General features: G+C 41.8%; 1 protein-coding gene across 2 annotated transcripts in view; it reads left to right on the top strand.

Moving 5' to 3' along the window:
• The window catches only part of sfrp1 (Secreted frizzled-related protein 1), a 36,450-nt gene extending 27,837 nt beyond the window's left edge, over positions 1 to 8,613 (top strand). Inside the window, 1 exon segment of one of the 2 annotated variants that reach the window (NM_001140519.1) lies at positions 6,968 to 8,613. In NM_001140519.1, the coding sequence (NP_001133991.1) occupies positions 6,968 to 7,293 (326 nt within the window). In that variant the 3' untranslated portion in view covers positions 7,294 to 8,613. 2 annotated transcript variants of the gene reach the window in all.
• Positions 8,614 to 13,425: the final 4,812 nt, after the last annotated feature.

Genomic DNA, 13,425 nt, shown 5'->3' with positions numbered 1-13,425 from the left:
GAAGTGCTTTCAAAGGCTGGTCATCATCCCGGAAAACCTAGACCCACTCCAATTCACATTCCACCCCAACAGATCCACAGATGACGCAATCGCAATCATGCTCCTGGATAAAAGGAACACCTTTGTGAGAATGCTGTTCATTGACTACAGCTCAGCGTTCAACACCATAGTGCCCACAAAGCTCACCACTAAGCTAAGGACTTATGGGACTAAACACCTCCCTCTGCAACTGGATCCTGGACTTCATGACGGACCGCACCCAGGTGGTAAGGGTAGGTAGCAACACATCCGCCACGCTGATCCTCAACACTGGGGCCCCTCTGGTGCATGCTTAATCCCCTCCTGTACTCCCAGTTTACCGACAACTGCATGGCCAAACATGACTCCAACACCATCATTAAGTTTCCTGCTGACACAACAGTGGTAGGCCCAATCACCGACAACGATGAGACAGCCTATAGAGAGGGGGTTAGAGACAACAACCTCTCCCTCAATGTAGGCAAGACAAAGGAGCTGATCGTGGACTACAAGAAAAAGCGGGCCAAACAGGCCTCCATTAGTGTAGCGGAGCGGGTCGAGAGTTTCGAGTTTCTTGGTGTCCACATCACCATCAAACTAACATGATCCAAACACACCAAGACAGTCGTGAAGAGGGCACGACAGCACCTTTTCCCCCCTCAGGAGACTGAAAATATCCTCAAAAAGTCCTATAGCTGCACCATCGAGAGCATCCTTACCGGTTGCATCACCGCCTGGTATGGCAACTGCTCGGGCTCCAACCGCAAGGCACTACAGAGGGCAGTGCTCACGGCCCAGTACATCACTGGGGCCAAGCTTCCTACAATCCATGACCTATATAATAGGCGGTGTCAGAGGAAGGCCCAAAAAATTGTCAAAGACTCCCAAGTCATACACTGTTCTCTCTGCTACCGCACGGCAAGCTGTACCGGAGCGCCAAGTCTAGGACCAAAGGGATCCTTAACAGCTTCTACCCCCAAGCCATAAGACTGCTGAACAAATCATCAAATGGCCATTGACACGCCCCCCCCTTTGTTTATACACTGCTGCTACTCACTGTTTATTATCTATGCATAGTCACTGTACTCCTACCTACATGTTCAAAATAACTTAACTAACCTGTACCCCCGCACATTTACTTGGTACCGGTACCCCATGTATATACCCTCGTTATTGTTATTTTGAATTGTATTACTTTCTATTTTTACTTTAGTTTATTTAGTAATATTTTCATAACTCTTTCTTGAACTGCATTGTTCGTTAAGGGCTTGTAGGTAAGCATTTCACGGTAAGGTTGTATTTGGAGAATGTGACAAATTCAATTTGATTTGAAATGACACCCTATTCCCTATATTGTAAACTACTTTTGACTTGGGCCCTTGTCAAGAGTAATGCAATATGTCGGGAATAGGGTGTCATTTGGGACTCATCCATGGTGGCTGAGATTTGGACCACCATGGGGTAGACTCGTGTAACATTTCAAGAGGTGAGGTGGAGGAAACAAGGAGATTAGGAGGTTAAATTGAGTTTAGTGAAAGATCAGACTGATTTAAGACAATTCAGAGGCTGGTGTAAGATTTGGAGAGAATTAAGTGAATAAAAACAGATTATGATTATTCAGACATTTGGTGGGTTTAAAATTGTGGCAATACTTGGCCTTATATCAAGGGACAATGAGAGTCAGGGTTATAATGTACTGTAGCATCAAAGGTTCCACTTTCTTCCAGTAACCAATCAGTGGTGGTATTGAAGTGGGAGTAGTAGTAGTGGTATAGACGGGTGGCAGTGGAGGCTGCTGAGGGGAGGACGGCTCATAATAATGGCTGGAATGAGGTGTAATGGCTGGAATGGAGTGAATGGTATCAAACACAACCATGTGTTTGATTCCATTTACTCCATTCCGACCATTATTATGAGCCATCCTCCCCTCAGCAGCCTCCACTGACGGGTGGGTTGTTTGCCAATTAGCGAATTTTAGCCATATTGTGACCGTTCAGAATTCTAACAACACACAGCCTTCAGCCTCCAAGATGTGTGCGCATCATTTTTGCAAAGTTGTCATCCCACCCGTCCATTGAACTTAAAGGTATGGTATGGTTGCAAAATGGTAACTTTCCCAAGATGTCCAGGTCTTCCAGAAAGCCTGGTTGGAAGATTCCCTGAACCAGAAGAGATAAGCAGGAAATCCGGAATCCTCCAACCAGGATTTGTGGAAAACCCTAGGAATTTGGGGGAAGTTACCAGAATTTTCCAACTCTAGGTGGTGCATTTCACAAATAGATCATTAATCTCACTCAATATACACTGCTCAAAAAAATAAAGGGAACACTTAAACAACACAATGTAACTCCAAGTCAATCACACTTCTGTGAAATCAAACTGTCCACTTAGGAAGCAACACTGATTGACAATAAATTTCACATACTGTTGTGCAAATGGAATAGACAACAGGTGGAAATTATAGGCAATTAGCAAGACACCCCCAATAAAGGAGTGGTTCTGCAGGTGGGGACCACAGACCACTTCTCAGTTCCTATGCTTCCTGGCTGATGTTTTGGTCACTTTTGAATGCTGGCGGTGCTTTCACTCTAGTGGTAGCATGAGAAGGAGTCTACAACCCACACAAGTGGCTCAGCTAGTGCAGCTCATCCAGGATGGCACATCAATGCGAGCTGTGGCAAGAAAGTTTGCTGTGTCTGTCAGCGTAGTGTCCAAAGCATGGAAGCGCTACCAGGAGACAGGCCAGTACATCAGGAGACGTGGAGGAGGCCGTAGGAGGGCAACAACCCAGCAGCAGGACCGCTACCTCCGCCTTTGTGCAAGGAGGAGCAGGAAAAGCACTGCCAGAGCCCTGCAAAATGACCTCCGGCAGGCCACAAATGTGCATGTGTCTGCTCAAACGGTCAGAAACAGACTCCATGAGGGTGGTATGAGGGCCTGACGTCCACAGGTGGGGGTTGTGCTTACAGCCCAACACCGTGCAGGACGTTTGGCATTTGCCAGAGAACACCAAGATTGGCAAATTTGCCACTGGCGCCCTGTGCTCTTCACAGATGAAAGCAGGTTCACACTGAGCACGTGACAGACGTGACAGAGTCTGGAGACGCCGTGGAGAACGTTCTGCCGCCTGCAACATCCTCCAGCATGACCGGTTTGGCGGTGGGTCAGTCATGGTGTGGGGTGGCATTTCTTTGGGGGGCCGCACAGCCCTCCATGTGCTCGCCAGAGGTAGCCTGACTGCCATTAGGTACCGAGATGAGATCCTCAGACCCCTTGTGAGAACATATGGTGGTGCGGTTGGCCCTGGGTTCCTCCTAATGCAAGACAATGCTAGACCTCATGTGGCTGGAGTGTGTCAGCAGTTCCTGCAATAGGAAGGCATTGATGCTATGGACTGGCCCGCCTGTTCCCCAGACCTGAATCCAATTGAGCACATCTGGGACATCATGTCTCGCTCCATCCACCAACGCCACGTTGCACCACAGACTGTCCAGGAGTTAGCGGATGCTTTAGTCCAGGTCTGGGAGGAGATCCCTCAGGAGACCATCCGCCACCTCATCAGGAGCATGCCCAGGCATTGTAGGGAGGTCATACAGGCACGTGGAGGCCACACACACTACTGAGCCTCATTTTGACTTGTTTTAAGGACATTACATCAAAGTTGGATCAGCCTGTAGTGTGGTTTTCCACTTTAATTTTGAGTGTGACTCCAAATCCAGACCTCCATGGGTTGATAAATTGGATTTCCATTGATTATTTTAAAAAGGAAAAAGTATTTAATAAGATTATTTCTTTCATTCAGATCTAGGATGTGTTGTTTAGGTGTTCCCTTTATTTTTTTGAGCAGTATATTTGAAGTCTAGCTCACTGAGGTACAGGGCCACTTCCCTAAAAGCCTGTGAGACAGAGAGAGGAGGTACTCAAGGTGGGAAAAAAACAAGTCCTGTTACAGCTGGAGGGGCACAGGGCAGACAGGCAGTAATTTGAACATTCCTGTCAATGGAAAAGGACAGCAAATGTAGACTGATCAGTTTCCCATAGAGATGAATACGCCTGGATGCTGTCTCTTAGTCATCATATCCATGAAACACATAAATACTTTTCCTATCTTAACTACCCCCAAGACCTTGCAGGGTGAGGTTGATATAGAATAGCCATACCTCTAGCAATGTCACCCTATTTCCTTTATAGTGCACTACTTTTGACCAGGACCTATAAGGCTTAGATTAAAACTAGTGCCATATATAGGGAATAGGGTTCCATTTGAGATGCAGATGCAGTCACTGTGTAATCCCGCTTATCTTTCCTTAATGGTCATGGGCATCTGGGGCCTAGCTATCTAACCATTGATACCCTCTGCTCCGCAGCCCAATGCATACACAATGTTTATATGACTGTCATTCTGTTCTGACATGAAATATTAACACAGCTAAAAGGAAAGTGGCTAACCACAGTCTTCAGGCTAACCATAGTCCTCAGTAGGGGTGTGCCGACATGGGCATACTCATATTCTTAATCGTATCCGTAAATTGACAGTCGGATCGGATGATACTCGTGATCAGAAAAAAAAAACGGAAGTGTTTTAATATGTTTAAATAGATTTTAGCAAAATACCTCCTTGCATGTTCTCACTGCAAAAAATCTACAGATTAGGAGCAGCGTGGGGAGGGGTGTGTGTGTGTGTGTGTGTGTGTGTGTGTGTGTGTGTGTGTGTGTGTGTGTGTGTGTGTGTGTGTGTATGCCTGTGTCCTCAACTTGTAGCGGACAGCCAAATTTCCTGTCACTAAGTCAGATTGCACATCAGCATTTCATCTGTTTTCCCTGCCCTTGCCCTGCTTGTTAGATATTATGCACATTGATCGCTTGATAACAATTGTCCTCGCCATGTGATTCATATAGTAGCAGGCAGCAGCAATCTAAATGATCAAAAACATGCAGGAAAAAGTGATTGGGTGAAATTATGAAGCGAGTGGATGGAGAAATAGAGCATCACTCTATCCAATCAGGGCAGTGTACAGTGTACAGCCCACCCTTCTCTTTACAGACAGGCAAACTAGCAATTTTTTTTCCCGATTTAAGGATAATAAAAAAATACTCGGATCATAATCGCATCCAGAAAATTGCCCAAATTCGTTACGATACTCGTTTTGTCCGACTACTCTGCACACTCCTAGTCCTCAGGCTAACCATAGATTTGATTCAACATGCTGAACTTGCCCACGAGCTACATATTTACCGCAACACACAGTGCCTTCATAAAGTATTCATACCCCTTGACTTATTAAACATTTTGTAGTGTTAAAGACAGATTTCAAAATAGATTACATTTATATGTTTTTCTCACCCATCTACAGTACACACAATACCCCATGATGACAAAGTTAAATAATGGGTGTTTCTCAATATGCGTACTACCGTGCTCCACAATCTCATGCTCCCCGTAATGTATTACCTCACGCTTCACCCCCCCATTCACTGAACTTTCTTCCAACATATACAGAAAGCAAACTTTTTACTTCATAATTATCAGCTAGATATGTGAATCGTAATAATCTAGCGAGCCAGCTAGTTAAACAGGCAAAGATGACCTAAAACTGTTATCCAAGGTACATGTAATTTTTTTTGTGGGTATCCACCAATTCTTCATGGCTAGATAGCTAGCCGGTTAGCCCTATTGACTTACTATGGACTTACCCATTCACTGAACCATCTTCCAGCCAGGACAACAATGGCAGTAGAAACTAAACAAGATATACACTAAGCAACCGTTTTACTTCATTACTATCAGCTAGCTATATGTGAATCGTAATAATCTAGCTCACCAGATAGTTTAACAGGCAAAAATGACCTAAAACTAATATTTTTCAAGTTAGATGTCAATTCTTCGTGGGTAGGTAGCTAACAATTCTTTGTGGCTATCTAGCTAGATAACAGTACTAGATAACCCTATTTATTTATTATGGGCCTGCGATCTAAAGTAGGTAGGCAGGTAAACATGCCACAATTAACACAGCATGTACTTATTAATGTATCAAGATAAAATATTGTAGTCAGACAACATATGATATTTGAATAAGCATCATTTCATTCCGAAGTCGGAGTGTATTTTCTCTCGTTTCAGCTCAAATAACGGCCGCCATTGATTGGGAAAAAAAATGTTTTTTTTTTATCTGGTCGCGTCATATTTCTTTGCATACTTTCCATTGAAGCTTGCATCGACGCATGCTTCAAAATATGTACAAACGGAGCCCTCTATGCGCCGTTTCGAATACTTTGATTTAGACTCCGACGCTCCCATGCTCCAATTTGTGTGCTCAGAGCACGATTGTATGCATTTTGAGAAACACTCCATGTCTTTAGAAAGTTTAGCAAATGTGTTGAAAATGAAATACAGAAATCAAAGCTAAAGGTGCTTCTACAAAGTATTGACTCAGGGGTGTGAATACTTAAGTAAATTAGATATTTCTGTATTTCATTTTCAATACATTTGCTAAAATGTCTAAAAACACATTTTCATTTTGTCATGATGGGTTATTGTGTTTAGATGGGTGAGAAAATATATTTAATCAATGTTGAATTCAGGCTGTAACACAAGAAAATGTGAAATAAGTCAAGGGTATATGAATACTTTCTAAAGGCGCATCCCACTAGGCAAGAACTGGTTGAATCAGCATTGTCATTTCAATAACAAAAAAAATCAATGTGATAATATTGAATCAACGTGAAAAATTGATTGGATTTGTAAAAAGTCATCGACGTAAGGGAATTTTGTCTTTCACGCAACTTTTAACCTAAATCCAATGTCATGGTGATCTTTTTTGTTGAATTCACGTTACTTGACAACTCAACCAAATGTAAATAAAAAAATAGACGTTGAACTGATGTCTGTGCCCATATATTATTGTTTTTAACAACCACCTTCTTTCTTTTGATGTCTCTTTGATCTTAGCTATCAGGACCAAGATCAAGGAGGTGAGACGGGAAGGCATGGACCGCAAGGTAATTCTGCAGAAGAGGAAGAAGCCATTGAAACTGGGCAACCTAAAGAAGAATGACCTAAAAAAGCTGGTTCTGTACCTGAAGAACGGAGCCGACTGCCCCTGCCAGCAGCTGGATAACTTGGGCAACATTTACCTGATCATGGGGCGCAAGGTGGACACGCAGTTCCTCCTGACGGGCATCCACAAGTGGGACAAGTCCAGCAAAGAGTTCAAAAAGGCCATCAAGAAACTCAAGACCCACAAGTGTCCAGCTTTCGAGAATGTCTTTAAATAATCAGACCCAACTTTTTTAGAAGCATCTGATCATCATGATACACAAGAACTTGCACAACCAACAATCCACATGTTGTTTTTGTTCATATATCTATATCAACTGTATATCTTTCTATATTTACAGTCCTGCTTTAAATTTTTCCATCATCCATTTTGCAGTGGAGCGTTGTGATCATTGAGACCTCCTGCTATAGTGGTTTCCAGTTATCTGAAAAAGTTAATGACACTGCACCCTCTTCCTCCTCTATTGAAACCATTTCCACTTCGTGTATGTAGATACTTGTTACGCACTCCCTGAATGTGCAGTAAAAATACCACAATTCAGTGAGTTCTGCTGAAGTGGATGGACTTGCTTCTCTTGCTCTGAACATGGATAAGTAGATCATAGAATCATCAATTAGATCATATTGAATAGATTATACAGAATCAATAATAACGTGTATTTTAGCTTTAAAAGCCACATCATAGAGGAGGCACGGATAGGGTCATTGAATAACTTATTGACGATATTATGATAGTGTGCCTTCATCTGATTGTCTCATCAAAATAATGACTGCACTACAGTTGATATTAAGAATGTCGTCCTCTCTTCAGTTGCCTCATTTGTTTGACATTTTCTTTGACTTTAACAAATATATACAAATGTCAATCCAATCAATTCCAGTACATCAACTGCATCATCTGAGTGAAAATACCTTTTGCCTATTGGTACAGTAATTGAAATGTACTGTGTGCCAAACTCTGTATGTTGTAATGCATGCGTTGTTCGGTGTTTCAATTCAATTGCACAACAGTCTCTTGAGTGGCCACTCTGGTATAGAATAATTAAATAAATCCCTTGCATTTGTATATGATGTCAGATAATATTTCACCAAAAGTTTTCTTAATTTTTTTGTTAATGCAGTCTTCAATTGCTGTCCCTCCAGATTGATGTTTATTAAGTTTGTGACAACTTTGAAAGTGCAAATAGTTGCTTGACAAATCTGTATTTTTGAATGTTTTGTTCAGTATTGCTGGTATATCTTAGCACTATCATGTTAAATGACAGATTATTTTTTATGGCCGCAGTGCATTGCTGCCCGTTGTTGTGTACATACACATTTTACATAAATATAGAAAACAATGACATATTGTCTGGAATGTTCTTTCCATTTCAGATTGTGTGACCTATACCATTTTTGTAGAGATATTACTCCCAGTACTGCTTGCTCTCAAGCAGTTAAAGCTGGAATGAAGTATCAAGTGTGGCTTGTATTTCAATGATACCCACAGCTTATACTCATTCAACACAGTAATAAAATGGGAAACCACATACATGGCACAGTACTATACAGTTTATTTGATGGAATATCAGCTTCCTGTGTGTAATGTCCATAATTATTTTCAAACCTCCAAACTATTTGCACATGTTGAGAATTCTTGGCTATGCTTGTACAGTTTGATATTTTTTCAGTTCTAAGATTTAAGCATACAGTGGATATCACCATCTTGGATTTTTTTTCTTCACATTGTTGCGTTACAAAGTGGGATTGAAATAGATTTCATTGTGATTTCTTTTGTCATTGATCTACACAAAATACTCCATAATGTCAAAGTGAAAAGAAAATTCAAAAAAAAATTACAAAACAAATTATAAATAAAATATAGTCATTGCATAAATATTCACCCCCTTTGTTTAGGCAAGCCTAAATTAGTTCAGGAGTAACATTTAACTTAACAAATCACATAATTTACATGGACTCCCTCACTCTGTGAAATAATAGGGGTTGGCATGATTTTTGAATGACTACCCCTTCCTCTGTCCCCCATACGTACAGCATATATAAGGTCCTTCAGTCAAGTATTGCATTTCAAGCAAAGATTCAACTACAAAGACCAGGGAGCTTTTTGAAAGCCTCATAAAAATCACAGTGATTGGTAGATGGGTAACAATAACAAATCAGATATTGAATATCTCTTTAGCATGTTCAAGTTAAGAATTATGCTGTGGATTATGTATTAAAACACCCAGACACATCAAAGGTACAGTCATCCTTCTGAACTGAGCTGCAGGACAGGAATGAAACTGCTCAGGGATGTCACTACGAGGCCATTGGTGATTTTAAAACGGCTACATAGTTCAATGGCTGGGAGAGGAATTCACATTTCAGCAGGACTATAACGTATAACACAAGGCCAAATCTACACTGGTTACTTACCAAGAAGACAGTGAACGTTTCAGTGAGTGGCCAAGTTACAATTTTGACTTAAATGTGCTTGAAAATCTATGGCAATACTTGGAAATTGCTGTCTTGCCATGATCCCCAACACCTTGACAGAGCTTGAAGAATTTAGAAAAAGATAAAGGGCAAATATTACACAGTCCAGGTGTGCAAAGCTTAACAGACTTACCTAATAAGACTTGCAGCTGTAATCACTGCTAAAGGTGTTTCTAACATGTATTGACACTAACATGTATTGGTGAATTCTTATCTAATGAAGGTACTGTATATTAGTGTTTTATTTGTCATTAATCTTGTAAAAAAAATCTTCCACTTTGACATTACAGAGTATTTTGTGTAGAGTGTTGACAAATGACAATTAAATACATTTTCATCCCACTTTGTAACACAATAAAATGTGAAGAAATCCAAGTGGGGTGAATACTTCTGATAGGTACTGTATATGTAGACCATGGTACAATCTAGACCTTCCAAAGGGCTCTGCTCCGTGGCGACCTGAGGCTTGTGTGTTTGCCGTTTTGTTAAAGTATTCACAGAGCCATAAACAAAATTTCCCCACGAGATGGTAAAGTCATTATCTTATCTTAAAGAACTGACACGCTGACACAAACCTGTGCCCTCACACATACTGTATGCTTCATGTATGCAATGGGTTAACATACTGAACTTTAGTTTTAATGCTAATGCTGACCTAATTGTCAGGGATTTACAGCTTCCGTATAATTAGTTCCACTTCATGAGGAGGACCTCAGTTGTAGCTTGCAGCTATGTATGAAGAAACCTTTGGCATTGACACTGCTCTTAAGAGTAGCCTAGCAGTCTATCTTAAAATAACAGTGTGAAGTCTTAATGTTCAGTAAACTTAAATTTTCCGCTTTGCTAATGATGTGATGCACATTATCTGATGCTGTAAAGACAGAAACAGGAGATCCTGTGCCAGACAGAATAACTTGTGGGAGTTCAAAGTCAGTCTTCATCATGGCATGCAGGACTGTCATGGCTGTCAAACAGATTGGAGTTGTTCTTGGTGAAGCCATTTTTACATCTCCATATTTATAGAAAGAATTGATCTCTCATGCGTGCTGTTTTTATTTATTTTCTTCAGACCTTGTTTTTCAAAGTATACAGATTCTTGTCTCTTCCACTAAGATTCAGTATGGATTCACAGGCTGTTGGTTGCCTGGTATGTTGTATATATTATACAAAATTAATTGAGATATACATCATTAACAACTCATGTTGACGGTGAAATGCTGAGGGAATAAGGCAACACTGTCTAATCAATTGTCAAAATGAAATTATTTGTTTGCAGAAAATTGTGCAGATTTTGCATGTTTCCCGTGGTGCACAAGGTTTTAAAATGGGCGAGATCATTCCACTCAACACTGGAACAATAACATAACATCTTTACACATACACACTACACTGTCAATATAAATCAAATCAAATCAAATTTATTTTTATATAGCCCTTCGTACATCAGCTGATATTCTCAAAGTGCTGTACAGAAACCCAGCCTAAAACCCCAAACAGAAGCACGGTGGCTAGGAAAAACTCCCTAGGAAAAACTCCCTAGAAAGGCCAAAAACATAGGAAGAAACCTAGAGAGGAACCAGGCTATGAGGGGTGGCCAGTCCTCTTCTGGCTGTGCAGGGTGGATATTATAACAGAACATGGTCAAGATGTTAAAATGTTAAAATGTTCATAAATGACCAGCATGGTCAAATAATAATAATCATAGTAGTTGTCGAGGGTGCAACAAGCACGTCCGGTGAACAGGTCAGGGTTCCATAGCCGCAGGCAGAACAGTTGAAACTGGAGCAGCAGCACGGCCAGGTGGACTGGGGACAGCAAGGAGTCATCATACCAGGTAGTCCTGAGGCATGGTCCTAGGGCTCAGGTCCTCCGAGAGAAAGACAGAAAGAGAGAAAGAGAGAATTAGAGAGAGCATATTTAAATACACACAGGACACCGGATAAGACAAGAGAATGTAACAGATGTAACAGACTGACCCTAGCCCCCCGACACATAAACTACTGCAGCATAAATACTGGAGGCTGAGACAGGAGGGATCAGAAGACACTGTGGCCCCATCCGATGATACCCCCGGACAGGGCCAAACAGGAAGGATATAACCCCACCCACTTTGCCAAAGCACAGCCCCCACACCACTAGAGGGATGTCTCCAACCACCAACTTACCGTCCTAAGACAAGGCCGAGTATAGCCCACAACGATCTCCGCCATGGCACAACCCAAGGGGGGGGGCGCCAACCCAGACAGGAAGACCACGTCAGTGACTCAACCCACTCAAGTGACGCACCCCTCCCATGGACGGCATTGAAGAACACCAGTAGGCCAGTGACTCAGCCCCTGTAAAAGGGTTAGAGGCAGAGAATCCCAGTGGAAAGAGGGGAACCGGCAAGGCAGAGACAGCAAGGGCGGTTCGTTGCTCCAGCCTTTCCGTTCACCTTCACACTCCTGGGCCAGACTATACTTAATCATAGGACCTACTGAAGAGATAAGTCTTCAGTAAAGACTTAAAGGTTGAGACTGAGTCTGCGTCTCTCACATTGGTAGGCAGACCATTCCATAAAAAATGGAGCTCTATAGGAGAAAGCCCTACCTCCAGCCGTTTGCTTAGAAATTCTAGGGACAATTAGGAGGCCTGCGTCTTGTGACCGTAGCGTACGTGTAGGTATGTACGGCAGGACCAAATCGGAAAGATAGGTAGGAGCAAGCCCATGTAATGCTTTGTAGGTTAGCAGTAAAAACCTTGAAATCAGCCCTTGCCTTAACAGGAAGCCAGTGTAGGGAGGCTAGCACTGGAGTAATATGATCAAATTTTTTGGTTCTAGTCAGGATTCTAGCAGCCGTATTTAGCACTAACTGAAGTTTATTTAGTGCTTTATCCGGGTAGCCGGAAAGTAGAGCATTGCAGTAGTCCAGCCTAGAAGTAACAAAAGCATGGATTAATTTTTCTGCGTCATTTTTGGACAGAAAATTTCTGATTTTTGCAATGTTACGTAGATGGAAAAAAGCTGTCCTTGAAACAGTCTTGATATGTTCTTCAAAAGAGAGATCAGGGTCCAGCGTAACGCCAAGGTCCTTCACAGTTTTATTTGAGACGACTGTACAACCATCCAGATTAATTGTCAGATTCAACAGAAGATCTCTTTGTTTCTTGGGACCTAGAACAAGCATCTCTGTTTTGTCCGAGTTTAAAAGTAGAAAGTTTGCAGCCATCCACTTCTTTATGTCTGAAACACAGGCTTCTAGCGAGGGCAATTTTGGGGCTTCACCATGTTTCATTGAAATGTACAGCTGTGTGTCGTCCGCATAGCAGTGAAATTTAACATTATGTTTTCGAATGACATCCCCAAGAGGTAAAATATATAGTGAAAACAATAGTGGTCCTAAAACGGAACCTTGAGGAACACCGAAATTTACAATTGATTTGTCAGAGGACAAACCATTCACAGAGACAAACTGATATCTTTCCGACAGATAAGATCTAAACCAGGCCAGAACTTGTCCATGTAGACCAATTTGGGTTTCCAATCTCTCCAAAAGAATGTGGTGATCGATGGTATCAAAAGCGGCACTAAGATCTAGGAGCACGAGGACAGATGCAGAGCCTCGGTCTGACGTCATTAAAAGGTCATTTACCACCTTCACAAGTGCAGTCTCAGTGCTATGATGGGGTCTAAAACCAGACTGAAGCGTTTCGTATACATTGTTCGTCTTCAGGAAGGCAGTGAGTTGATGTGCAACAGCTTTTTCTAAAATTTTTGAGAGGAATGGAAGATTCGATATAGGCCGATAGTTTTTTTATAATTTCTGGATCAAGATTCGGCTTTTTCAAGAGAGGCTTTATTACTGCCACTTTTAGTGAGCTTGGTACACATCCGG

This window comes from Salmo salar, chromosome ssa20 (genome assembly GCF_905237065.1).
Source record: "Salmo salar chromosome ssa20, Ssal_v3.1, whole genome shotgun sequence".
Lineage (NCBI taxonomy): Eukaryota > Metazoa > Chordata > Actinopteri > Salmoniformes > Salmonidae > Salmo > Salmo salar.
Note: the sequence above shows the minus strand (reverse complement) of the source record. Positions and strands in the feature narration are given on the sequence as shown.